Here is a 27,490-nt window from a genome sequence, read left to right on the forward strand (position 1 = left end):
TTAAACAACCCATCAGTGTTGCTTTATTAAAATCTTTATTCACACAATGTTGCTTTATGCGGAATCTGACCCCAGGGGGATACAAGTAGAAAGTCACGATCGCATTCAGTTTTCTTATTGGCAACCTCCGTTTGAGCAGCTGCTCCCGGGGCAATCCTCTGATGGCTCCAGGAGAGGTGTCTGTGTCAAGCATCTCGCTCCAGCTGCCACAGCAAATAAATTACCTTCTAAATAAATTAGTATTTTTCAGTTGAAGTTTGTTTGGCAAGACACACTCCAGTTCATTAGCTGCTGGAAGAGAAGCCGACTTCAGTGTCTCCTCCAGCCCGACTGCTGACTTCGGAAGGAGGAGATAAATAGCAGATGGCTGATGATGCTCTCTTTTTAATTAGTTCTTGATTTCTGTGCTTTGAGCGTGCTGATATTACTAATATCCGCAACACAATCATTTTGTAACATCTGGAGCCAGCGAACTGCAGTGTGCACAGTGAACAAGCATTAGGAGGAGTCGTGAAAACCTCACCGACAGAGCACAGGGCCCGCCTCACACACGGCGCTGTTTTTCAGAGATCCGGGCAGACCCTGCTTGCTCGTGGGTGCTGCTTCCGATTTCGCTTGCAATGGTTACAATTGATTTGAAAATTTCTCAGGGTTCTGTATTCAAGCAAGACAACGATCACTGCCAAAATGCCAGAGATTATGACAAAGCCAAAAATCAGATCTTCCCGATTTTGGGTGAGAGAGGCATTTATTCTTCTCTCCTGCTGCAGAACACCGAGCTTCAGTGGTGTCTGCAGTGACCAGAATCGCCAACATGGCAAAAAAAGAAGAAAAAAAACAACCATTTCTTGCTTCCTGCTACTGATGATGCTGGACTTCATGCCCTTTGTTTACAAGTAAACCAATACAGTGCTTTACATCTTTGACATTCATACTGGGGGGAAACTTCTCCCCTCCAAGATCCATCTGACAGCAAAAGCTTCAGCTTAAAGCCCCACGAACAAGCAATACATACGCCCTGAAAACTGATTTGATTTCATAAAGACAGAAAGACTTTTTCTGGAATCCGTTATTAAATCAAACGGAAATGATCAAGAGTGATCAAATATAAATCAAAACTTTAAATTTTGGTAGATCCTTCCCAAAATATTAAGTGCTCATGATTAAGCTCAAAGAGAATAACATGCTTTTAAAAACGCTACAAGCCACTACCATGTGCTTCACCGTCCCCCCTTTGTGTAAATCATCTTCAGTTTCCTGGGAAATGTTTATGTCAAAATGCCTCAGTCTGAATCCATTCTGCTTTAGAATAAAAGCACTCGCTAACGGCCTCCGTGCTGCCCGGGGTCCTTCCCTCCGGCGCGGCTCCTGCCCACACTCACCAGCGCTTCTGCCCAAAGGGAACCCGCATGGCACGGTCTGCGCTGGTGGGTTAAACTCACCAAGGGACCGTGGCTTCGAAAGCATGATTCTGTCATCAAGTACAGCGATAAACAGGCACTAGCTCAACACCAGGGTCCTAAAAGCTGGCTGTTCGTTCCAGTCCTGACTAGTAACACCACTAAGTAACTCCAGATCCCATCCTGACTGTGGCGCAGGTCTGTGTGATGGCCAACTCCAGAAGAGATCGAGAAGAACGTAAAATACAGTTTCAGGTAAACAGTTGCGTTCTACTTTCAAGATACTCTGCTCAGGCAATGACAAAAACACTTCAACAAAACAAAAGTGCCTTTTGAAAATAAACTCTCTCGCTAATGCCTCTTTGCTCAGGTGTGGCCGCAGGTGCAAGAACAGGGAACAGCGCTCTATCTGCCCGCCACGCTACTGCGGAGCTGGAAAGATTCTGACAGACAAGTCAAGGAAAGGGTCTTCAACTGACGTTTTGCTGCTCTTGCTCACCAGTCCGATACTACATAATCACTTTGGGAAGTGAGCTCTTTCCTTATTTCCAAGGACCATACTGTCTGAACTGAAAATCGATGCAAAGTTGTTAAATTTGGAAACGTAATGACGAAGTTGCTTCCTTCTGGAGATGCAGATGCAGACCTGCCACAAGTGTGACAAGTTTTACGGCCACAAGCTCATCCGCGGTGCAGGCTGATGCAGGGCAGAAGGATGACAGGACTAGCTCAAGATGAGGGCTACAAGTCTACCCTGAAAAGCCAACTTACACCAGCTCTCCCCTATCCCTGGCAAACCCATCGGGATCAAGGACACCAGGATGACCACCCCGGTCAGAACACGACAGCGGGGGCTGCAGGAAGAAGCTGGGGAAGGCAGAAAACTTACTGGGAGCGCTCACAGCTTCAGAGCTCAGCCACAAGCCAGACCAGGTGAACAGTGGGACTGAAAAACCTCTGGGGTTCCACACAACAGCAGCACTGAGCTGCAGTTACGACACCGAGCAGCGGGAAGCTCTCTCCATCTGGGATGAAGAAGAAAGACCACAGCTCCTCTCCTACGGCTGGGAAAGTCCAGTAATACTCCTCTGTTTCCCCAGTGCAACACACCCAGGTGCCCCACAGGAGGGAAGGAGTACAGTAAGCAGCACGTCCTCGCTGAACGGAACCTGCTTCCGAGGACAGATTCTGTCCTCCTCCTCCTCAGCTACAATATCATGAAAATTTGGTTAATATGGACACAGGACTGCAAGGGTATTTCCTCTATTCAGGCCTTGCCAGATTCCTTATAAATGGAAAACAGTGACAGGAGACATGGAAACTTTAACCCCTAAATTACCAAGTGCTGTATAACCACCCTGTCCTCCCCTAACTCTCCAACCCTGTGGATAAATCTTTCATAGGACTTCAGCAAAAACACTGAAGCATTATCACATATGAGGTAACCCCCTTTCCCAGCTTTTAATCAAGGAAAAGACAACTGAGCAGCAGAGGTTCCCTCTCCCACCCCTAATGGCATTCAGAAGAACATCCCACCCCGGGGGGGTGGCACAACTCTTCAGCCTAAGAGTTATTCACCACTTCCTCTTTCTCTAAAGAAGCAGTAAAATGCCTAACCAGCTCACAGCTGATTACGTACAACCCTGAATCAACAAAAACTCGCAAGAGTACATGTGGGGAAGAGAAGGGGAGAGGATCGTACTGTTCACCTCCATTTGTCCCCTCCAGATTCAGTCCACAAATTAGTGTTTGTATTCCACACACTTCCACCAACACCAAGAGCCATTTTTATCCAGTGCAATGTCCACTGCCGGCAATGGACACTTCACGACGGCCAAGATGCCGTCACGGGTACTGAGCCGTCCCAGGCTCCAACTTCCCACCTCTCACTGCTGTCAGCCCCAGGTAAAAGCCAGTGTCACCTCTGTTTCTCTGGCTCGGAAGCTTTCCTGTCCACCTTGGCCACAGCCTTTCCGAACTGATTGTGCTGTTTTTCTATCGCTTGATTGTTTGTTTGTTTTTTAAAAAAGGAATTTCCTCTGTGTTCCACTACAATTACAAATGAGACAGAGTCATCCTGTCTTCCACCAGCACAACATCTGGCCCAAACTGGTCTGTGCACTGCTTCACTGTAGCCAGAATACTGAGAAGCCGCTGGTCTAGGGCATCCAGATGAGGGTCAGACAGCACTGGTGAGATGGGGTCATGCGACATAGCAGTTTTTAAGGCAGACTTCAGTACTCCATTCTTCAGATAATTGAGTCTGTTCCAGGTAGAAACCCGGATGCTGCAAGAGAAAGACACAAACAGGTCATGGTACCACTGTCCAGCTGAAGTCCCGGCAGCAACAGCAACGCCAGCCTCTTGAGGGAGCCTGTTACACCAGGATTTCACCCAAATAAAACGGAGGCTTATTACAAAAGTGCTTTGGGGATGGGAAGGTCCAGGTGTAACTGCATTATATGCAACATCTAAGTGAAACTTGAAAACTGAAGCTGAAGAAGAAAGACTCTAATGTGATGTAATTATTCTTCTGTTACGCGGGCACGTGTTCAGCTGCTAGCACAGAGGTTCTTCAGCCCTGAGGCTTCCCAGACACAGTTTGAAAAGGAAAGAAAAGGAAAGAAAATTAACAGCCTGGCTGTTAATTCAAAAACAAGACTCGTACTACCTCAGGAAGAGCATCACTGACCGACAATTAACCACAAAGGACACAAGTCAGTCAACTGAACTTCCACAGAAAGTGAACTTAGCAATGATCTTTCTGCTTCATTGGCCATTAAACTTCTTCATGCCAGCCCATCTAAACTGTCTTGTTCTGTGAAGTCTCTTGGGATTCTCCCCCAAAATTTTGTGTTTTAACACCACCAGTCTAAACTCTTGGCTTTTGAAGGCCTCTGAAGAAACCAGCAACATAAGCAAGTGTTGTGACAAACCTATAGTTAAAACAATTACGCTTATGAATTCTTATATGGCATTTGCCTGGTATCAGAAAGAAAGTGTATCTGAAAAGCAGGAAACTGCAAAGTCTCTTACACAGATAAACTTCTTTTCCGGTTGTATTCGGGAGAATCTAGATGAGAAAGACTCCAAAAGATCCTCATAAAACAGGAAATCAAAAATGCCTTTAAAATTAATATAAGAAAATTAAAGAATCTGAAAATAATTTACTTTAATTGTTCTCCGTATGGATCCTAAAAGAATCTTGCAGAACGTAGGCCGGGTGTACTGTAGCACACACAGAGCCTTGCACAGCACAAGCCGGGGGGAGCTCAGGCTTTCTGCAGAGTATCCAGGCTTCACAGGCCCCAAGGGATTTCGGAGACAGAGCCCTCCAAGGACAGGCTCAAGCAACTCTCAACTAAGCGCGTACTTTGGAAGGTTTAAAATTGTCTTGAAGTAACAGATGCAGGAAACGGATATATTGGTAATTTTCTTCCTGGTACTTTTCTCTGTATGTTAATGAGAAGTAGCAATGGCCTGGTGAGAGAGCGGCCACAGAAAACAGAAATCCACAAGTCACAGCCTCTAAAAATAAAAAGAACAAAAACACAGCTCACTAGGCCAAAGCAGAAACAAAATCCTGAAAAAAACCTACAAAATTCATTGGTAAAGAAGCTCCCTGAGCAGTGCCGCAGTCTGGTTCAGAAAGAACATTTAGAAATGAAGGTAGTTCAGTTGCCAGACACTTTGAGTCCTTCGCTTCTGTCAGGGAGTACTCAAACTGTGATGTGAACTTTTACTCGGCACGAGCTGGATGCAGACAGCTGCAGAGTACCTGTCACACTGACTAAGGATAGATTTGAACCAGTGACCTAGAGGTGAGACTACTTCCTACAGTCCACCGTCCCATTTACTACCTTAATAAAAATGTATTTCTCAGCTTCTTGAGCAGTGACAATACATCAGACAAACACAGTACCTCAAAAACTAAAGCTCTATGTACCTGAGCAAACATTTTCAGGTTGCCAGAAGGCTTCAAACTTAATCACATCACAAACCTACGGACAGCAATTGCATCAGTAAAGTGAACAGCATCCCTGCATTTCACTTACATGCAGCACTGATAAAGAGGAGCCAAGATGCTTCTTTCATCCAGGGCAGGGTTTCCAAAGCTGAAAAGCAAAATTGAAACCAAGTGAACCAGTTGAACCTCTAATGTTGTTCTCAACATCAACAGATTTCTAGAGAATTCAAAAAACCAAAATCAATACTAGGCAATTTCATGCTACAATAGATCACATCATTTAAATTAAAATACAAACAGGCCACAACCAATTACAGCTGTAACTCTCAAAAGCATCAGCTAACGTACCAGGTAAACGGAAGCAACACCAGCATACCTAGATCTTTATTAGACCAACGCACTTTAGAAACAAACTTCAGAGGTGTTTAGAAATAAACGTCATCTTGCAAAGCAGGGGAAAGGAATAACTGGTATTCTACACGTAGAGAGCGGGAGCTTTGCGTTTCGGACACAGCTGGACAAGGAATGAACGGAAAAGCAGCCAGTGCTGTTTTAGATGGCCAAGCTTAGATCAACAGCTCAACTAACAAGGTGATCAACTCTAACATGTCACGATCACACTTTCTAAAGGAGGCCTGCCAAAAGGAATTCATTATATTTCAAGCTTCATCTAAACACGTGCGTACGTGCCTTTTTTTTTTTTCCTTATAGTTTCACCCTCCTCGTCATACTGTTTTAACAGAGAACTTTCCCCTCAATACAGATAACTTATTACTCTAGGAGTTTGGCATTACTCTGCTCAAACAATTCTGTTATTAGCAGCTTTAAAACTGGAACAGGCTCCTCAGGGAAGTGGTCACGGAACCAAGGATTGTGTTGATGATGCTCTTAGTCATACGGTTTTGTCTTAGGTAGTCCTGCGAGAAGCAAGGATTTGATGATCCTTATGGGTCCCTTCCAACTTGAGATCTATGATTCTACGAAAAAAATGCCCCCCTACCCCTTATCTCAAAGGAGCTGAAAGAACTTCACTTCAGCTTTCAAGAAAACAATTTACTTCTGGGCTCGCAAAGCCCCACTGGACATGTTTTTCTAATGTTATACACAAGTACCGCAATGAAAGGCCTGACATGAAATTCACCTACCATATTCACGTCCAGTGACTAATACATGAACTTCCTCCTAGCACACTGCCAGAGCGTTACAGAAAGACAATTTTTGCCAGTGTCACCTAAGGCAGTCTGAGAGCAGCAATAATTAAGCAATCCCAAGGTGGAAAGCATCCTGCTGAGATAACTGAAGGAGTGTTACTGAACAGGCTGACGCATGAAGACAAAATACTCAACTCAGCCGCTGCAGACAAATTAGAAACAAAGGAAGGAAGGAAGGAAGGAAGCCACTATACGAAAGGCAAATGGGGAAAGAAATGGTAACTCCAAGCCTTCCAAGGCTCTGTCTAGATCAGAGGTCTCAACACTCTGTACAAGCGGCAGGCAAAGCCACTGCAGGGCAGCGCCCGGCACAGAGCTGGCTGTCAGCAGCTGGGCCGTCCGCACGAGGGGAAACTCACTGCCACTGTGGATGGTACTGCCCATCAGAAAAAAAACCTCAGGAGTCTTGGAACTAAAGCATGAGAAAGTAGAATAGGTTATCTCTGCTTTTAAGAAAAATTGAGCAAATTGTTATGATTTAAACAAGGCTGTATCTTCAATATGATTTTCAACTTAAACTATACCAGCCACCATACAAAAACTATAGCAGAGACAGAAAAATTCACATTTCAAACACATACGCATAGTAAAGCCTGGCCTCCAGAAGGACTTATCAGTTCCTCTCAGTTACTACATGCTTCATTTTTGTTTCAATAATAGTTAACATCCACACTTAGCACATCATCACATTTTGCTCTTCTATTTCAATTTTTAACTGTTAACCTTTTCAAGCCAGAGTAGACATATCCAGAAGGCAGGGAATGCCAAATTATTCAGAAACACATTTTGAAAAGATCTACTTTTACTATGGCACTCACTAATACTCACTGGTAAATAATAAATCATAAGTTTTTAATCTTCCATTAATTCAAAGCATAAAAAGGAGAAGCTTTTCTGGGGACTGGAGGAGAGACACAAGCAAACCTCTGAAAGCTGCTTGGGGAAGAAAGGTCGTACTGTGCTAATTTGGCAGTTTCTGTAGTTTGAGTAAGACTTTTCCCAAAGCAGTCATAGTATCTAGAGCACAAAGTAAGTGCCACAGCCTTTGAAGGACCCTAATATTTGGTGAGTAACTTCTGATAAGAAGGAAAGCTTTGGATTTTTTGCACAAAAGGTATTAATGAAAAAATTAGTGAGAGAAAGAAAACAGAGAGACACAGAGCAGATAAACTTGTGCCCTTGTGCTTGCCACCGCCTGGCAACCAGAATTTCCCTTACCCTCACCTTTTGGCATTATCCAGGAGGATGAGCATACTGGCTCCTTCATCATCCTGGAAACTCTCATAGTGATGCCGGTCAGCATTCCCAATCAAATAGTCAAAGATGGCGGTGTCAATGATATCAAGAAGACGAGGGCCCGAGTCATACGGTGAAGTCTTCTTCACAGCATCACAATAGCTTTCGTCGTACTCCCACCTGCAGGTCGTCAGGAGAAACCAAATCAAATCTTCAAGAAACACTCCACCACTGCACACCAACGGCATTACAGCTGCCCCTTTATTCACTTACGTGTGCATAAAGATAAGGCAAGCACAGCAGTGAAGGCTATATAAAGAAGAAAGAGCTAGACAAAATGGTTCATTAAAAGAGTAAATCCTGCATTAACACCCTGTTGTATGGAGCAAGCTATAGTTTCAGTGCAAGTTTACACATCATCTTCCTACAGACAACAAGGTCAGAGTTTGCTTCCTCGCCGCTCGTCATTCAGCAGTGGTCGGGCTGCCTCAGGGCAAGATTTGCCTCCCTTAACTTCCTAACTGAGGACTTTAAGCACTCTGTTCCTATTGCTTTGACCTGCTTCCACCAGCCTTGCTTTCCACTGATCCTCTTCATTTTTTCCTTCTAACGCAAATAACCTCATCACAGTTACCAATGACCTCCTCTGTTCTGAGGAGAAAGGCCTCGCACGTGTTCATTCTCCTTCACTCACAGTTGTCTCTCTCCTCCCTACTTCCCTTGCAGTGTATCTCACGTTCTTCTCCATCAGCAAGATTTCAAGCTTCCCTTACCTCTCCTCTCCTTCTACACGTAACCTAGGCATGTACTTGCAGTCTTATAACAGGGATGTCATGGATCAATTCTCCAAAGCTAGGATCTTTAACTTTCTCATTTTGTTCTTTACGGTTTTCAAAGCTATTCAACACCATCACCAAAACAACCAAATCTCTGGTGTATATCCTTTCCATCTGTGAACCTAAATAACAAGATCTATAACGTCTTCCATGTAAGGGCTGAAACAATCCTTCACAAAATAACAGTTAAGCTGGAAATGCCTTAAACCATCTGTGAACTGGAAACTGAAATGGAGGAAACACAAGCTGGAGAGACTCACTGACACGCTCAAAATTGCAGAGAGTCACAAAAGCACGGAGAAGATCAGAATTTAGCTATTAGAACTGCCACATACCCCACCTCATCTTCTAGAGATCTGGAGCCTGAGGTCTCAATATCCCATCCTTCCCCCCGTTATCCAAATCAGAGTGGCTAAAATTTATCTTCTTGATGTTTTCTGTTGACACTTCACAGACACTCCTCAAACGCTGTCTCTTGTTCCCTCCTTCTTTTGCATCAAGGTTCAACTCACATTCCAACTCACAGCACAAACCCACCAGGCAAAAGTCTAAGGACATACTCCGCCTTGTACTGGATACATTTATTTTACGCTACATTCCTCTCTCCCTCAAGTGTTTCCTTTCCTCTTACTTTAGATCAGTACTTCATCTCCTCGCAACAATTTTTCAGATATATTATGCTCTCTCTTCTCATTTTCCATTCCGTCTTTCAAGACAGACCTTTCTCCGACATTTATTTCTGATCATTTATATTGTATTAGCACAGGACTTCAAAGGTCAGGGATTTTATCTATTACTTGTCCATTAAAAATTATGTACACTAATGTAACTACATGAATTATGTTCACAAGTCAACTCAGGACAGAGTAAGAGCAGCTAAATCTGGAAAAAAAATTTCTACAGTTATTTTTCCGTAATTACCAGACGCAGAAAAAAAGCAGCATGACATCTAGTACGTTTAATTCTCCTGATGCCCTCAAAGTGAAAAGTGCAACGTGACAAGGTGCAATACAACAGAACCGTGCAATCCTACCTGAACGAGGCAAAAGCAAGCAAGTTTAAAACACAGTGAATATCAAATCAGCACAGGTATCGGGGTATACTCTGGTGTAAGCAGGCAGCTTACAATGAAAAACAGTCTCTCAAAAAAAGAAACACCTCCAAGAAATTCAGTTCATTCACTACTGCAATTTACCGTGTACTAAATACAGCTGATTTTGACCTGTCGCAAAGGAGATAACACCTGCTGCTCAAAAACCAAACTGCACATTTAATACTCTAAAACCATTCAATGAAGCCTTTGTCTGAGAACAATCACAATGTTTGAAATCAATGGATATTTTAGATCAGAAAAAATCTCTTTCCAATCACTTGTTCAGGACACAGACTTGGAGAAACTTACTAAGCTCAAAACCTCTGGTCATGGCAAAACCATCTCCAATCCAAATACTCAGACATGTCACATCTGTTGTACAAGATTGCTAGATCCCACGTTTGTCCTTCTCTGAAAGCATTCTTTTTTGATGCTGAGCATGGGCACCAAATACTGATGCTATTCAAAGCAAAGAAAAACTTTTCAGTGCCTACCTACTCAAGCTAAACCAGCTCCACAACTCTTGAAACAACCTACAAGGATCACGACAGGAGGTCTGGCAGAAAATAGCACAGTGCTACCGTGAGGGAGGCACAGTGTGAAAAGAAGGTCTAGTGGCACAAGAGGAAAGTCTTAGTTTGCCCAGGGCCAGAATTTTCAGAACCTGGAGTGACTGCATGGTGGAGTTCTGTTCCAGACAAGCAGCAGGAAAAGGACAGCAGTTAGTATCGTGGAAAACAATGAAGATTTCTTTCTTGATGATTTTAATTTGAATCTCATCCTAGACTTTTTGACTTCTACTGTCGTGTCAAGAAAGCTGTCAACACAACTCTAGGTTTTGAGAACACTTGCTTCTTAATTAGCCACTGTATTGCAAGGGTAATTCTAGTACAAATGATCATGTATAAAGAATAACCCTATCACGTTCTCATACCTGGCAAGTTTGCCTTCACGGTAAGTCCTACCCCATGGGTGCCGATGCTTCTGAAGAGGCCAGACATCTGGTAGCCACAGGGTCACGGATCCCTCCATGATGTCCCCATCTGCACAAGCTGGTTCTGTTTCCCGACAATAGTAGCACTTCCCATAGAAGCAAGTGTTATTACCTTTTTTTAAAAATAAAGAGTATCAAAAGAGCAGAACTTAATCCAAGGAATGTCAAATGAAATTCAGAAGCATATTGTTGCAGCACAGCCTTCACTGCAATAGGATTTCTCTGCACTTGGCCTCATGCTTCCCACCTCAGAGAGGGAGAGGCTCAACAGAGATTAAACAGACATTACACATTCAAAGCAACATTAAAGATTAATATTCAAAGGAGAGAGTAATTATATTTTCTAATGTGTTAATCGCACTGAGAGTTCATACAATATTGCACTGTCAACAAGTTTTTGAGATCCCTAATCCCTGGAACGTTGACTTTGCAACCTTAGCACTGCTTGTTTTTTAAAATTCACACTTCGTCTGTCAGGTTTCCCACTTCTTTTTCAAAAGTCGACCAAGTGGAGACAAGTGAAAAAAAGACTAAGCAGAACTAAGCAGAACAGGATTTGGAGCCCTGAGACCTGCCACACATCTCAGTTACTTGAGCTGACTCAGCAAGGGAAACACAAACACGCTGTCCTTCTTGTCTGACCTAGGAACGCAGATCAAGTTTCACGCCTGTCTTCTGCCAGGAGAGAAACAATGCAACCCTGCAGTCCTTAGTCTGTTAAGGCCTGTGTAGCCTGTAACGTAATCTAATGTAGCCCAGATTAACAGTTTAACCTTTTCTATTTCACCCTTCTAACCCGCCTTCGCTTGACTCTTGACAAATCATCTCCAGTGCCACACTCACAGATGTTCTTCCAAAATATTCTTCAACCATGTCTCACTTCCTTGTGATTCCACTTATTCCCTGTCCTTTCTTCCTTTGGCCCTACATCCAACATCCTCCCCAAACCAGGCCCAGCTCTCCGAGACACATTTTTCACTTTCCATCCTTACACATCCTTAGCCAGCCCGCACTCCCTTGCAGTCCTCCACCCCGACCCAGCTCTTACGCTCGCACTGCCCCAGGCAGACAACTTGAGGACATCAGAGAGATGAGCATCAACAACATAGAGCTTGCAGCAGACCAGGTCTTCTATTTGTATGGAAAGCCCTGCAAGTCTCTCTTCCTATCCATGGCCTGCTACAGGTGTAGCAAGAGACAGAATTCTTTGAGATTCTAGCTGCAACTCTAGCAAATCTGCCTGGAGTACGCATGAATTATCTTTTCTTCAAAACCTCAGAAACTTGGTCAAATTTGGGTGGAGAAGAGGTCACAATCTTCTCCTCAGGTCCAACCATTTCTTTGGTTCATGGTCTGCGGAACAAGCAGTTCTGAGGAATCTAAGGAAAGGCAATGAAAATTTCTGGAGCCACACTTTTCAAGTCAGCATTTCTACTAGAAAACTGCTTAGTTATCTTGGCTGAAACTAGAAAAAGTAAAGTCTGTCTGAGGCAGACACCCAATTTGAATGCAGAGAGAGTCTGGCAAGGCAGAGCTACTCTCATCTGAAAGTTACTCCTTAGAACTGAAGGTGTTAGGCAAACTCAGTAGGTGAGACTACCAACAGTGCTTCTAAAGGAAAAATACACAGGCACACATATTTATCGGCTGTCATGAACAACCATCTCTAGACTCTTCTTATAAGAAAAAAAAAAAGAGTAATAATTGGATATTTTATGAAAGCCTGAAGGAGTTGATACTGCAGCATAAGTCATTTCTTGGTGCTTAATGACCACCCGGTAGGAGTTCACATTAATAATTCCCACTAAGGGTCCTTCACAGCATTATTACTGTAAGCAACATACGGAAGTTCTGACACATTTAGTTATGAATGCTCAGCAGACTCTGATGTAGCACAAACAAAATCTAATACCAACCGACGCACCAGCTCTACAAATTATCCCAAATCACCACTGCGTCTGCGTTAAACACAATCCCATTTTTTTCCTTTCAGGTCTAATCATAGACCTTTCTAACCACCTCCAACAGCAGAGAGAAAATTCTTACTCAGAAAAAACCCACGTGTAACAGTGTGAGGGAACACAGAGAAGTTACAGAGGAAAAACTACTTGGAGAAAATCAAGTCCTCCTCCCCTGCCAAACGGGGTTACACAAGCCTTACAACCTCTCTTGGCACAGAGACTTACAGCTTTCCGTACCACAGTTAACTGTTCTCTAACTGTGTCACGTTCCCAAGGCTCCTTTTCCCATTAAAAATGTTTTTCTCCACTGGACTGCACAACCCACGGAATCCACTTACCCACAGTCATGAAGGTACCCAGAAGCTGCTCGGTGGCTACTGGTTTGATCTCTGTACGTAGATTCACAAACCTGCCAACCACCAGCGGAGCTCGTCGGAAACCCAGAATTCTGATGTGGGGTGAAAAAACATGACATGAGAATTTGCAACACAAGCGGCAGCTCTACATCAAAACAAACCTGCACCAAACCACAGTCTCTGTGCCATTGTCTGAAACTGAGATGACTGAGACCAAAGCATAAAGTTGGAACCCTGCAGCAACCTCCTCTCTTCACCAAGGCCAAGTGAGGAAACTCATTCTTCCTCAGTGCCTGGATGTTACAATTGCTTTATAGGCCATCGGTGACACTGCTTTATTAGAGCCTTTGCAACAGAGCAACACAGGATGCACCATGCTCCAACTCTCAGAAATCAGACCTCATACCAGAAATATCCATCATCTGTCTCGTGTACGGTCTGAAGCAGTAACCATATGGCCTTCAGGCTGGTCACCTGGAAAGATCATTTATAATCTGCGGGAATTACTATCCGTTAAAATGCTATGTTTAAGCTCAATTCAATTATATTTGAAAGTAAACAATCTAGGAGTTCTGTTGTCTGGCATGAGTGGGGAGAAGGGAAGAAAGAATGGTAGAACAAAACCGAATGCCTGAAGCGACCGCAAAAAAAGAGAGGTGGGAAGAACAATCATAAAACTTGCAGTAGTCACAAGATCCAGGTTCCACTCCCACGTCTGCCATAGGCTTTGCTCTGCGACCACAAGTGACTTGGGTATTTGTAATGGAATTGTAAAAGTGCTTAAAGGAGTACAACGCCAGCCCCAATTCTCTTAATGTACTTTTGCTACCCTTCCGGTAGTCTTTGCATCTCAGCAAAAGAGACTGAAAAGGGACTGTCCCTTCTGGAAAAAGGACAATCTACATTCCACAGACATACTGGGAGAGTCACTAACAGCTGCAAAGTATTTTTTTTAGATATTCGACGAGTAAGTCCCCTTCCACAAGTATAAAATACCTCTAAGACAGGGCAACACAGAATGTCTGCCTCAACAAATCATGTATGCATAAAGACAAAATTCACAGCTACTACAGTAATGTACAGCTTGAGAAAATGCAGGTGTTCCAAGTAAATAAGCACAGAACTGAGATCTGGAAAACCTGCCCCTGTATTGTCAGACCCATGGCTGAGAGGTCATTACCCTGGATAGCAGAGTCTCCCCATTAGTGGTAAGCATCCAGTGTGATTCAGATCCTTTTAGAAACAATGGCATCCTCGGACAAAATATGGAACTGTCGCCATTCAAAATGGAAGCACACACTAAAGTTACATGGGCAGGTAGCTTCTGGTAGGTATGCTTGAGGAATATAGAGGGGTGTAGCCACAGAGAGGGTAGAAAGGTCAGAGAAAGCACAAAACCACAACCAACCAGACAGCAAGGGATAGCTAAGAAAGAGGAATTTGGACACTGGAAAGAGGCTTCGGATTGTTGCGTTACAATGTCTGATCACTGCTTTTTCAGGGAAACCAAAGTCTGTGTGTTTCTGGAAAGCACAAATGGACAACAGACATCTGGCTACATCATCTTTTTTTGCTCTTAAAATATCCTAATTCTGGCTCACCACCTCAGGATTGCAACAACAGCAATGGGTATTACACAACCGGTTACCACCAAACCTTCCTAGAGTTACTCATTTCCATTGCCTGTACAATGACTTCCACAAATGAATTAGGGCTAACGAGCATATCTTTTTCCACCTATGAATTCAGTCACAGTGACAAGCCTTTTATTTACGTACCAGTAAAGCTCAGTTTAAGTTCAACCACCCTATTCTTTATTTTATTTGTCCCTCCTTATTCCCTTTCCCAAGATTTTAGGTCTCTTCATCTAAGAATTTTTCAAATCTTTAATTATCTTCAGAAATCTTCTCCAAAGTGTCAACATAGCCCTCTTACAATGAGGAGACCAAGACTGCGCTCATTTATTCTAGATGTGAAACAGCACTTCTAATAGTATTTCCTAACTACTGACAGTCAATGTTTGGTATTTTTTTTGTCCCATTCTTTGTACGTCCTGTAACTTTTTTTTCCTTCTGGTAATTGCACCTCCACAACTCCGGTCCGAAAAACCACCTAGGCACCACTAGGTACAATTAATGTATGAATAGCTGTCTTTCCTCTCGGATGAACTGATCTGTATTTAGTCTAAATTGTTAGCCTAAACATTAGACTTTTTAGTGTACTGGGCATTAAGTCAGCACACACACGCAGCATTGCAGACTCTTCCACAGGATCTGGCTAAGCTCCTTCTTCCATATAAGAAGTATCAGTGGTTTCAGTGCTTATTCTCCTTCTCAAATTTTTCACAAAAATCTTAAATGTTAGAATCTTGCACAGATCTTTGAAATGAAGTTTCACAAAAAAGCTAATTTTTATTTTTGGTTTCAATGTGGTACATTGGCAGGTTAGAAATAGCTTACACCTGAGGTGCATTCTTCAGGGAACATCTTTTTCCCCAACTCTGAAAAAGTGTTTACCAGAGATAATAAAGCCAGGTAACCCAATAATTCCATACCTATCCAAGTGAAAGGCTGCCACCTCTGCATTGTGTCTGTCATAGCCAGCGTATGGTTCTCCTTCCACAACATAATCCCTGGCATATCTGTAATTGAAATAAGTTAAATGAAGCGATTCATGCAGGATTTCCATCAATTTTGCTGTTCACAGCAACAAGTGCAACAACAGAACTAAGCTAAACGGACTCTGGGTCACTTTCAAAATGACTGCTAATGGGAGAGGGACAAATATTAATGCAATTAAACAGCATACAGACTGTTGAAGTAGTAAATCAGGAGGAAAGGTCAGCAATGTACAGTGGTCTCAAGAGCTTGGGAAGCAGTGCCCATTCAGACTAATGAGTTTTAATTCAACCATATGCCAAGTCACATTTAAGAGCAAAGAGCACAGACTCAGCTACAGCACAGGGGACTATTTATACTGGGAAGCAGCAAAGCCACAAACAATTTTGGGGTTAGACTGGATTGTAGATTAACCTGAAAATACAATCTGATATTGTGGAAGAAATGCCAAATACAATTATTAGTAGCTAGAAGATCAGCAAGTATGAACCTGAGATATATACTGGATATAAAAAGACCCTTTTTTCTGGTGGAGGGAAGACATAATGAACAGCAAGAAATAAAAATTAGACACTCATTGCAATAATGGTATATTTTGGTGAAGTGGTGGGCTCTTTTTTCTTTTTAAATAGATGTTACTTAAATAGCATAGGCAAACACAAATTTCCAAGATTCATGACACTTGAATTAAGTCTAGATACCACTTAAGAAGCACACTTCAGATGAGCATGAAATACCACAATCAATACCAAGCAAATGGGTGAAATACCATATCTTTTCAAATAAAGTAAGGCCAAATTAGATTACCTACTTTCTCATTTCCGTTTGTGTAAACTGGATTATTTCCAACAGACTCGGGGTTCAAGCAGTAGCAGCAACACGTAATAGAAATCACAGCGCTCTACTTTGACATTTTTAACCCTGCTCAGAGAAGATCTGAGGCAAGACAACAGTCTATTTCATCAGCCTGAGCAAATGTTCTAGCTTCTCTGAAAGGCAGCTCAAAAGAGAGCTAGGCAGTGCAGGATGGCATGGAGTTTTTGGGAGGAGGACCCGACAGATTCTTGCCAAACTGGAACTTATACCAAACAAGCATCTTCTTTCACATATCCCACTGGCTTGTGATGGCAGCAACTATTGTTAGTAACTTCAGCTGGATTTCAAGTAATTTTGAAATGAGCTGGCAAACCCTCCAAACATGTCCTCATAGTTGGGTCTTTTGTATGTACTTACAGCAGGCTTTTGAAAACATGATCTCCTTTTGAAAGCTGCAGAGCTAAAACCTATTGGTAAAGCACAACCAAACCCTTGCTTCCACGCTCAGTAGGCATCTAGTCCTCTCTAGAGCAAAGGTACCAAGAGAATGAATTCTTCCCCAACCAGCAAGTTTTCTCAAAACCAATTTTAGTAGTAACTTTGACACACCTTTCAGGTCAAAAGCTAGTTAAACAGACTATCTTGCAGTGACGGAACAAGGCTCTACCTACAAGCCTAGCTATTCAGCAGTCAAACAGAATAGGGGTTTCCCAGCACGGCTGGGGCTGTACTGCCTAGCACTCCTACAAACTGCCTAGCGCTCCTATAAACATTCCCAGCTGCGCGTGTCCTTGACGGAGCATCCTCGCTGCGTTCGCCTGCACAGATATGTCATTACAGGAATGCAATTTAATGCTCGGTGAAAAGCTTTACAGCACAGGCTGATACAGAAAGCGCTACAGAAATACCACGTCTTGTTACTGCATTTATTGGATGATCCACTTGCTGTACCACCAAGGTTTCTGTGTGAGAGGTTGATGCTGGTTAAACACAGCGCAGCCCCACAGGCAAGCTCCAGCCAGACTAGTAATTTGCCATACAGAAGCAGGGCTGTGAATTCAAAAAGTGGAGGGCAGATTTATTTTCTCATTCCTAATCATTCATTAACACGACAGAAAAACTTCATGCTTGCTCCACCCAATGCCCTCCGGAGAGAGACGTACGCATTCTGTGATGACAATGTTTTACATTCGCTGTGCACTCCCATAAAACACACCTGCCTTACTTTTTTACATCTTTCTTTCTTCTCCTTTTCCCAAAGGCAAACAGCTCAAAAAGCCTTACAGACGTGCACAAGACTCTTCATCAATGTTCAATCATGTTAAATTTCCCTGTGGATCACCGTAAACAGAGACCGTACCAAGGAATTCTCGCTATCTGCCCATTCTTACACTGCTCCTCCAGCATTCAGTACTGGCAGGCAGGAAACTTGGGGACTCTCACTCTGACCTACCAAGCCATTTTTACAGTCTTCATGCAGCTACACCAGATACCTAGACCTACTTGTAAGACCGCTGTCAGCTTTCACTCCTTCCCTGCTCCTGAACTGCACTCTCTCGTGGTAGTTTGACGTGACCCTTACTCAGAACAAGTAGGCAGACTTGCCTCCACACTGCCCTTCCGCAGTCGGGAAGATACCGCTGAGAAACACCAGGCTTAACCAACATTCCTGCAGGACTGAACGCAGTGATCATTCCTTTAACCTAAAGACAGGCTGTTTCCAGCATCAAAGCTAGACAGCTGGCACAGCACCTAACGTTACCAGAGCTCCAGCAAGGCTCTATACTCTCTGTCTCACAAGTAAGAGAATGGCTTTTCCATTTATGTATAAATTTTTAACTTAAATATTAATGCAACCACTGGAGACAAAACAAAAAGTAATATAGAAGGCAGTATTTACCTCTTGGGTTTGAAGACAACCTTCTGACCTCCTTCAAGTATTAGCAAAGCTTTCAGCTGGGTCCCTTTGTATCCTACATCAGCTTTTATTATTTTCTTTGTCGTCATGGCATGCATAACAGCCCCTAGCTCTGGCGTCTCCTCGGGATACACCTCCCGGGGCACCACCCACTGGGCTGCAATCTCCCAAGGGGACTGCAATGTGTGGTCAAGCCGGGGGTCCAGTTCTATGCGGAGGCTTGCCATCATACGGTGAAAGGCGCGCTGGTCCTCCCGGTTGGCAGCCGAGGTGTCCAAGTTGTCAATGAGGAAAACTTTCGTGAAAATGAAGATGACAAGGAGGATGGCCAACAGCACAACTCGCTGCTTTAGCTTCATGGTGACCTTCAGCCCTTCTCCCCTGACCCGTTCTTCCAAGTGTTACAGGAAGTCTATTGGAGATCAGGGTGAGGAAGGCGATGTTGGTTACTGAATTTCAGTCATAACTTGCATTGTGAGAGAGGTATCACCACTGAAGCATCTTCTGGTACCCCTAAAAATAAAGAAAACACAAACTTACAACACTGCATTCCTGCAGATCCCACCAAACTCAAAATCAAGTTTGTGCTTGGAACACATCTGCGTTTATGTACACTTGTACCCTACAGGCTAAGCATTTCTGTTAAAACACATGGGGCTTGCTGTCTGCCTGTAGCCTTTCCGTGACCTGCACCAACGCGGAAATTGCCTGATAGCATCTCTACATAGCTGAAATCGTAACAGCCGCAACTACCATGGGCAAGACTTTTGCAGAGAATTGTAGTTTAAGTTGATGGCTCAAATTTCACAAACACTTTTCCGTTAGTAAGAGATCCCATGACCTCTGGTTTCCTAAAGATTGCTCCCTCAAGAGAAAGCTCCCAGGTAGATTTTCCGACATCTGACAACCGGTGATAACAGCTGCACAGCCTAGTTTCCTGAAGGTGTAAGACATAAGGACAGAATAGACTTAATTTGTTTGTTGCCTCTCATTTGCTGCCACTATAATTTACTCATCTTTTTTTTCAGTCTTAAAAAAAAAAAAAGATGGACGTCTTTACTTCCTTGTGGTTAACTATTCATCTTCCGCAGTCAACTGTAAAACCAATAACCACAAAAAATACACAAAATAGCTGTAATTTCAACACCAAGTTAACAAAAAAAAAAAAACCCCTTCTCAGAAGACTAACACTGTCTCTTCTCAGAAACCTCACCTACAACAGTTAAAGCCACAGCTGTGTTTCTACATTTACAACAGGCTGCCAGACGTCTCACCCCTCAACAAGCCTCTGCCAGTACAGTGTTAGTACGTGAGGACCACAAAACACACAGTTAATCAACTGTATTTTAATTATGAGGACAGAAATTATCTTCATAATATTAGCTAAACGTAGTCAAAACCCAGATGGAGACGGATACTAAGGCACATCTCTGAGGAACGCCCAGAGCCAGCAGAGATTTCCCTCTGCACAAGCTATGCTAATCACAAAAACCACAAACGGCACCCTGAGCTGTGGTAGGACTAATATAGAAACACCTTCTCACGCGATTTAACAATAAGCGTACAAACCAGTCATTATTAATCATGTCACTGGGAAAACAAGCTGCGCAGGCTAAGTTAAGGTACCAGCAGCAGCCACAGGACAGCCAGCCACCGACTTGCTGGCCAAGCACGGATCACAGCCGTCCTTGGCGTCCGTGTGGACACCACATTGGGCTCGCAGTGGTCACAGGGGGTACCACGGCTCCGAAGGGCCGGAGCGCATTGCTGAGGTAACTCTCCATTGAAGAGTAAAGCCGTGGCAAACCGCAGATGACAGTGAGGTAGTAGTAGTTCCACAAGAATCCAAGGAGGGCACGCCACGGGGCCAAGAACGAGCGTTTCTCCTGGCAGCAGCACTAGTGCTCACGCGCAGGTAAAACTCTGGCCCAGGCCAGCACAACAAAGGAGAAGCAGCCGAACCACCCAAAGTCACAAGCAGCCCACCAACAGGGACGAGAAAAATGGGTAACAAACTGCCAGACCTTCCCGTTTTCAAACCCCTCTTTTCAGCACGGTGACCAAGCTGAGCACCGCTCAGCCTCCAGGCGACGCGCTGGGACGATGCAGAAGCACAGCTTCGAGCCACGCTGACCATCTGGATTTTTTTGCTGTCATTGTCCTGCCTCAGATGACAGCTCAGTTCGGTTTGGCCCTTCCCAGGTTACACATTTTGCCTCTTAAAACCTGTCTGCAGAAGCGGGAAAGGAAGCAAAAGTCTCCTAATGACTATGAGTTAAAAATGAAATGTGAACAAATGGTTTAATGTTAGTAGCAACCACAAACGGCAACATAAAAACCTCACGAAGGCTACAGGGTAGGCTGAACGAAGGCTACCAAGTATCAGGGCTGCTTCTAACTGGCTCTATGGTCCCCTCTTAACTATGTAACACTCACTTTAAGCTACTGGAAAATGAGTGCTTGTATAGTGAAAAACAGCAAGCCACGTGTTTATATGGAAATTAAAACAAACTGTTGTTCATCTCGGTCCTGTTTCGGCAGCCTGTATTTCTCCAAACAGCACATCAATCTGTGTATTACACACTGCAAGCACAAGAATGAGAAGCGCAGATGAGGAAGACACACCTGACTCAAGAGCCCCAACTCTTGCAAACAGACCAGCAGTCACTCAGAGAGAGAGAGCCCTAAATAACAATATTATTCTTAAATCTAAGAAAGCAAGCAAAGCTAATCAGGCTATCACTATACCATCTCACTATAATTTAATAATTTCACTTCTTTAAAGCTAGCAATTCCAAATAATTTTGAACATCTCCGTTATCAAGATCTGCTTTCATTCATTTTTAAAAGCCATCAGAGCTTGTAAGAAGTTACACAGAAGAACACAGCTCCTTTCAGAACAGTTACTCCTCATTATGAGATAAGTATATGTGTACGTGTATATTTTAAGCAAGCCTTGCAGCCCAGTGTTGGCCAGCTAAAGCCCTGGACAAAAATATTTCATACCTTTGGAGCTGAAGCTCGGCACTCGCTTTCCTAGACTGCTTTTCAGGAATGACAGTTATCTCTAGGGGTATTCTTTTCAGGGGAGGGAGGGGAGAATATAACTAGAGCTACCGCTTAAATTAAAGGTCATTTACTCAGTTTATCTTTTGTGACAGCTTTGAAACTAATTTTGGCTGAAAACCTCCAACGATGTAGACAGAATTTCAAAAAAAAAAAAAAATCAAATATTTGCTATAAGACATTTCAGTAATTCCCTTAAGCAAACAACCGATCATCACTAAACATTCCTCCACAAGCTATACAATTACTCCGCGACTTTACTGTCTGTAGCTTAAAGCAGGTGAGTCGACCCCGACTTTTTACTGACAGCTGCCGAAATGAGTCATCAGCTGCTTTTCTCCAGTGAACAACAAACCAGCCCGGAGGTTGCCACGCAATCGGTTCCCCACGCTAGCTGCAGAGCCTGCACGCACTCCTCCAGTGCCAACGCTACACTCCCTGCTGTACGAGCCAGCGAAAACGAATCCTTCGCGAAGAAGTTTACCACGGAGAGCAAGAACTTCAACTTCATTGTTTTAAATTGAAGATGGCAAGAGCGACAGTGTTGAGGTGTTGGAAGAAAATATTTACAGAGTTTTAGAAGAAAGTAATTTGAAGAAAAGGACAAATCTTTGGAAAAGAGGATTATGAAAGCTCAGGAAGCGTGAAACTGGTCCTGGAATCAGGACAGAGATGGGAAAGGTGGCCACAGAAATAAATGCAATCAATATTAACAAAACCTCAAAATTTTAAAAAGGGGGAAACAGGGTGAGCTGTGGGCAGAGCTCTGTGGAACAAAGGGCAAAAGGGCCTAGGACAAAAGTAAACCTAGGGATAATGTCAGAAGGAGACCCAAAAAGCAAAAAGTTCCACAAACTGGCAAGGGTGAGAGGACAAGGCAAGGGTCTTCACGCTCGATAAAAAGGATCAAAGCGACAGGGAAGCCACTTACTGCTACATAAGAGTTGTGGGAATACGGGATGCACAGAAGATCCTAGATGCAATTTCAACCAGAAGGCATCAGAGGAGGAAAAACCCAAACAAAGTTTTCAGAAGTCAAGCACATCTTAAGCCTCCAACCGACAGAAGGACAGAGCAATGCCTGTATACCTACAGTCCCAGAACAACGCACATTCCCTCGTGCTGCTGGGCAGCAGCCACACAGCTCTTACCAAGCTCAGGTAACTCTAAGAGTGTTTCAGGGCTTTTTTTACATTTATTTTTTCCTGAGCTTCTGCTTAGCATTCTCTCTAGCTACCATTACTAAACAGAAGATAAACTCTACAGAGTTTTGTTGCTTTACCACCCGTCTCTATGTCATAGAAGCACAAAAAAACCCACTTCCCTCTACCATTTTACCACACCCCTGATCAATGAGGAAAACAGTCACAAATAAACAACCATACCAGCTTTTTAACAGCATAGTCAGCTGCCAAGTTTGCTGAAGAAATGCTTCTTGTCTTTTACTAGCTCTTCAGGATACTTCCTGATCAATTTTGTCTCTCATTACAGCCAGGTCTGTAATCTCAGCAAGTTACAAATCTCCCAATTCAATATCCAAGTAACAGCATCTTCTAAATATCACGGTGGGGTCACTGTGCACACAAACGCCTGAACTAAAGCATGCCCGCCGGCATTAAGCACCAACATCACACCACTTCACCCCCAGCTCAGAAAGCAGCATGAAACTCCCCTGCTACAAACAGCAGCAAAATCACAGCTACCGTAAGCAGGCTACAAAGTCAGCAGAGAACCACATCCCAGAAAACGATTTTTATTGGAGTCACAAGATCAACGCTATGCCACACACCAGTATTCTTTCTAGATCATAAAGCAAGGATTTTGTTATGCTCCGAACGATGAGTAAGGTCTGAGGGCGGGCAAAGGTTTAGTTTGTCAGCACAAGTACACAAAAAATCATAGCCCAAACCGATGCCAATCTGAAACGAATATGGTTAAGTATGCGCTAACTTCCGTTTAAATGCGCATTTTCTCTTTCTAAATACGCTATGTGTTTTGGGATCTCCTAGCAAAAGGTCTTTAAAAGTTCTCCAGTAAATCCCAGAAAATGCCTCAAAGAAACATCATATACAATAGTGACATTTTCCTCTTCCCAAAATGTACTTCAGGCTCACCAGCTCAGCCTTTCTTCCTACCCTCCCCGCTCTGGCCACCTCCTTGGCAGCTCACGCTTCCCCACTCTGCGTAAGCCTCGTTATTTCAGGTTTCGCAGGCAGGCTTCCACAGACCTTTGCTTCGGTTTTTCAGACTCATTCTGTCGCTTCCACTCTTTGTGTGCTGCCTGGTTTGTGCGCGAGTTTAGTAATCCAGCACAGAAGGCTTCACACAGCTTTACTCATCTGCTATTTCTCCATTGCTTTTTCTGTTAAAACCTCCACTATCTATAGGCAAAAATCTTCGCGACAGCCTATGCTCAAACTTTCCTTTCCACATGCACAACTGCATCCCCAGTCAAGAACCACAGCTTAGATAATACATGAAAGATCACCAGCATTTTAAGCACTGCATTATCTATGCCTGTAGCTGTAAAAGTCAGTAACTGCCTGATACATTCTCACACTTCTGAGAGAAATGAAATAACTGTGGTCATCTACCTGCCCACCTTGCCCCGTTATATTCCTTAGTAACTTTAGAATCCATTACCTACATTTCTGCCAAATTTGTCATCGTGAGCTTTACAAGCACAACTGGCCAGATGGAGGGCAGAAGCTGCAAGAGGCCAAGGCCAACCCCATATATATCCTCAACCTTCCCCTGTAGCCAGCTGGCCGCTCGACAGACAGAAACACCCACACAAACACCGATGGGGCAGGTCGGGACGCGGGCAGCATGTGGGAGCAGTCCCAGGAGAGGGAAGGTACCGGGGGACTGAGGGTGGCAGGAGACAGGTGGGAGTTACTGTGCTAGGATGTGGCAAATACATCCCCAGGAAGCCAGGCTTCCTTCCCCCTCCTTGCTGAACAACTCTCCTTCAAGCACGGTTTCCTATGGAAACAAAGTTTATATAATCACACTTTTTACTGGTAAGGTTTTGGATCCATTAGCTAATTTCAAATACATCTGTCAGAACAGTAGATGTTTTGAAAACAGAGTTTATGCGTTTATTGGAAATCAGCAGCTGGGGAGCCCCGAGGGAAAGGCTGCGGTGTTGGCTCAACAGTTGTCTGTTCACCTTGGCTGTCTGGGCAACCAGCGTGTGCACAGCCGGTACACGGAGGGAGCTGGAACACTGTACAAGAAGGAAGGCATCAAATGTACCATAAAGCAGAGCGGAACGGGACGCAGGCAGCGGCTGAGGGTACCAAAGCGGAAGATGCTGGGGCCTGGTCAGAAAACAATGGAAAATACGGCAGTTTTGCTACTAAGGGAACAAGCCCCTCCATGTCCCCACCCCAGGTTCTTAAGTTCCACCTGACCACTGATAGACAACTGCAATAACATGAGCTGGAAATGTCTTCTGGAGCCTTGTTCAACTTGGAAATGAAGCAAGAACAGCGAGAAAATCCTATAGTTTTCCTTCTCGACTTTCTTATGTTTATTCAGTTCATACCTAAGATGGGCACTAAAACTTTAAACGGGGTCCACGTACCCGTCTGACATTTAGCAGCAATGAGCCTGACTGCTATAAGGCAGCGCCAATCAATCTCCCCCACTCCCAAGAACAGAGTGGCAGCGCACAACGAGCCAGAGGACAAGAGATTTTGGTACCAGAATCGAGCTGCCAACTTTGTTAATGGGCGAGAAAACAAAATTCACCTCACTCTCCCACGGTGGTTTGCGTGGCAAGGTTTTGTTAGCAGGGGGCTACAGGGGCGGCTTCTGCGAGAAGCTGCTGGAAGCTTTCCCCTTGTGCGATGGAGCTGATGCCAGCCGGCTCCAAGACAGACCCGCTACTAGGCAGGGCTGGGCCCATCAGCAACAGTGGTAGCGCCTCTGGGAAAACGTGTTTAAGCAGCAGGGGGGGGAAATCCTGGGCAACAGCAACTGCAGACAGAGAGAGGAGTGAGAACATGGGAGAGAAACAGCCCTGCAGACACCAAGGTCAGTACAGGAGGAGGACAGGAGCTGCTCCAGGCACCGAAGCAGAAGTTCCCCTGCAGCCCACGGAACAAACCACGGCGCGGCAGGCTGTCCCTGCAGCCATGGAGACCCACGGTGGGGCAGATCCCCGCTCGCAGCCCCGAAAGGATCCCACAGCGGAGCAGAGGGACATGACCCGGTGGGGAGCCCGCGCTGGAGCAGGCCCCCCGCAGGAGCCGCGGGGAGCAGAGCCCGCGCCGCAGCAGGTTTGCCGGCAGGGCTGGTGACCCCCCCACGTCCCTCCCCGCCCTTCTCCCACCCCAGCAACCTTGCGCTGTATTTCCCCCCCGCTGCCCAGCCCAGGCGGGGAGCGGCAGAGCGGCTTCGGGGGGCACCGGGCCTCCAGCCAGGGTCAACACTCCCCCCCCGCCCCCTCGGAGACCTCGCACCGCAAACGGGAGGCCAACCCCGCCGCGGCTACGCAGCTCGGGCCGGCGGGCGCCGAAGGCCGCGCGGAGCCATTCCGAACGGCAGCCAGGCCGCGGCACCGACGCCCCGCTCCCCAACCGGCCTCGGCGGGCTCCTCTCCCGGCGAGGCCGGGCGGCGTCTGAGGGAGCCGACCCTCCCCACGGGGGCCCGCTCGGCCCCGGGGACCGGCCGGAGCCGACCCCCCTCCTGCCCCCGCACCCGGCCGCCCCCCCCCCCGAGCCCGCCACGCCGCACTCACCCCGCCCGCCGCCCGCGCTCCATGCCCCCGGCCGCCGCCAGCTCCCCAACATGGTGCCGCCCGGCGGCCCGCCCCCCTCCGCCCCGCGACCAATGGGCGTGCACCCCGCCTCACCCCGCTCCGCTCACCGCCCGCCTGCCCACCAATGAGGCGGCCGCTTTCCCCCTCGGCGGCGTGAGGCGGCGCGCCCTCCCATTGGCCGGCTCCGAGGGCCCTCGGCCTCCCGCCTGCCCGGCCGAGGGAGGGGAGGGGGCGGTAACCCCGTCCCGGCCGGTGGCGCCGCGGCCATGGCGCGGGGAGGGGGCGGTCTGTAGGGGCCAAACCAAGGGAAAAAGGCTTTTGTTTTTTTTACATATAGTAAAAATAACGTAGCTCTGAGTACGTGGAGCAGCGCTACGTACGAACAAGATTCTGAGGCAGGCATCCCTATACCGCCACACAACACCACGCAGGGGTGGATTCAGCAGCACAGCCCTGTGCTATAGTATATTATACATCATTATTATACTTCGTACTCCTAGCCTACTACATATTAAGACTATATTCTGGTCCCAAACAACATACTTCCTCTTAAAATTTACCCCACGGCACGAATAGAATTTGCATATCTATGCCCACACCATCGTAAATAATACATTAATTAAATTTTTCCCCTCTGTTCACACATTCCTAATTTAACATAATGCTTTAAAAATGCTCCAGTGCTGGTTAAATTCATCATTACTCAAGGCTGGGCGGCGAACGTGCGATGCCAACCCACCATTGAAGAGGACAGAGATGCTCTCATAAATAACATGGCAGGAGGAATCACAGAGTCACAGGATGTTGGGGGTTGGCAGGGACCTCTGTGGGTCATCTACCCCAACCCCCTGACGAAGCAGGGTCACCCACAGCAGGCTGCACAGGACCTTGTCCAGGCAGGGCTTGAAGATCTCCAGAGAAGGAGACTCCACAGCCTCCCTGGGCAGCCTGGGCCAGGGCTCCGTCACCCTCAGAGGGAAGAAGTTCTTCCTCATGTTCAGCTGGAACTTCCTCTGCTTCAGTTTGTGCCCGTTGCCCCTTGTCCTGTCACTGGGCACCACTGGAAAGAGTCTGGCCCTGTCCTCCTGACACCCACCCTGCAGAGATTTATAAGCATTTATTAGGTCCCCTCTCAGCCTTCTCTTCTCCAGGCTGAACAAGCCCAGCTCCCTCAGCCTTTCCTCACAGGAGAGATGCTCCAGTCCCCTCCTCACCCTCGTAGCCCTCCGCTGGACTCTCTCCAGTAGCT

General features: G+C 45.4%; 1 protein-coding gene across 2 annotated transcripts; it reads right to left on the bottom strand.

The window, feature by feature from the left end:
* Positions 1-26,271, bottom strand: FAM20B (FAM20B glycosaminoglycan xylosylkinase). Of its 2 annotated transcripts, XR_012764210.1 has the most exons (9): positions 26,221-26,271; positions 18,389-18,919; positions 15,609-15,695; positions 13,037-13,146; positions 10,678-10,849; positions 7,803-7,994; positions 5,456-5,515; positions 4,572-4,928; positions 3,603-3,687 (listed from the first exon to the last, which is right to left on the bottom strand). XR_012764210.1 is itself a non-coding variant. In XM_075422562.1 (8 exons), the coding sequence occupies exons 2-8, from the start codon at positions 18,763-18,765 to the stop codon at positions 3,456-3,458; spliced, it is 1,230 nt and encodes a 409-aa protein (XP_075278677.1). In that variant the 5' UTR covers positions 18,766-18,919; positions 26,221-26,260; the 3' UTR covers positions 1-3,455. The 2 variants fall into 2 exon arrangements, 1 of the variants encoding a protein (XP_075278677.1); XM_075422562.1 differs by lacking the exon at positions 4,572-4,928 and having other exon boundaries at positions 1-3,687; positions 26,221-26,260.
* Positions 26,272-27,490: the final 1,219 nt, after the last annotated feature.

Source organism: Opisthocomus hoazin, chromosome 6 (assembly GCF_030867145.1).
Source record: "Opisthocomus hoazin isolate bOpiHoa1 chromosome 6, bOpiHoa1.hap1, whole genome shotgun sequence".
Lineage (NCBI taxonomy): Eukaryota > Metazoa > Chordata > Aves > Opisthocomiformes > Opisthocomidae > Opisthocomus > Opisthocomus hoazin.

What these genes read in the sequence shown, in the direction of transcription:
- FAM20B (XM_075422562.1), bottom strand. Translation starts at nt 18,765, where the DNA reads ATGAAGCTAAAGCAGCGAGTTGTGCTGTTGGCCATCCTCCTTGTCATC. An exon ending in CGTGAAGGCAAACTTGCCAG is followed by an intron (nt 7,995 to 10,677) that starts GTATGAGAACGT and finishes GACGACCTGCAG; the next exon opens with GTGGGAGTACGACGAAAGCT. An exon ending in CCTCTTTATCAGTGCTGCAT is followed by an intron (nt 3,688 to 5,455) that starts GTAAGTGAAATG and finishes TTTCTCTTGCAG; the next exon opens with CATCCGGGTTTCTACCTGGA.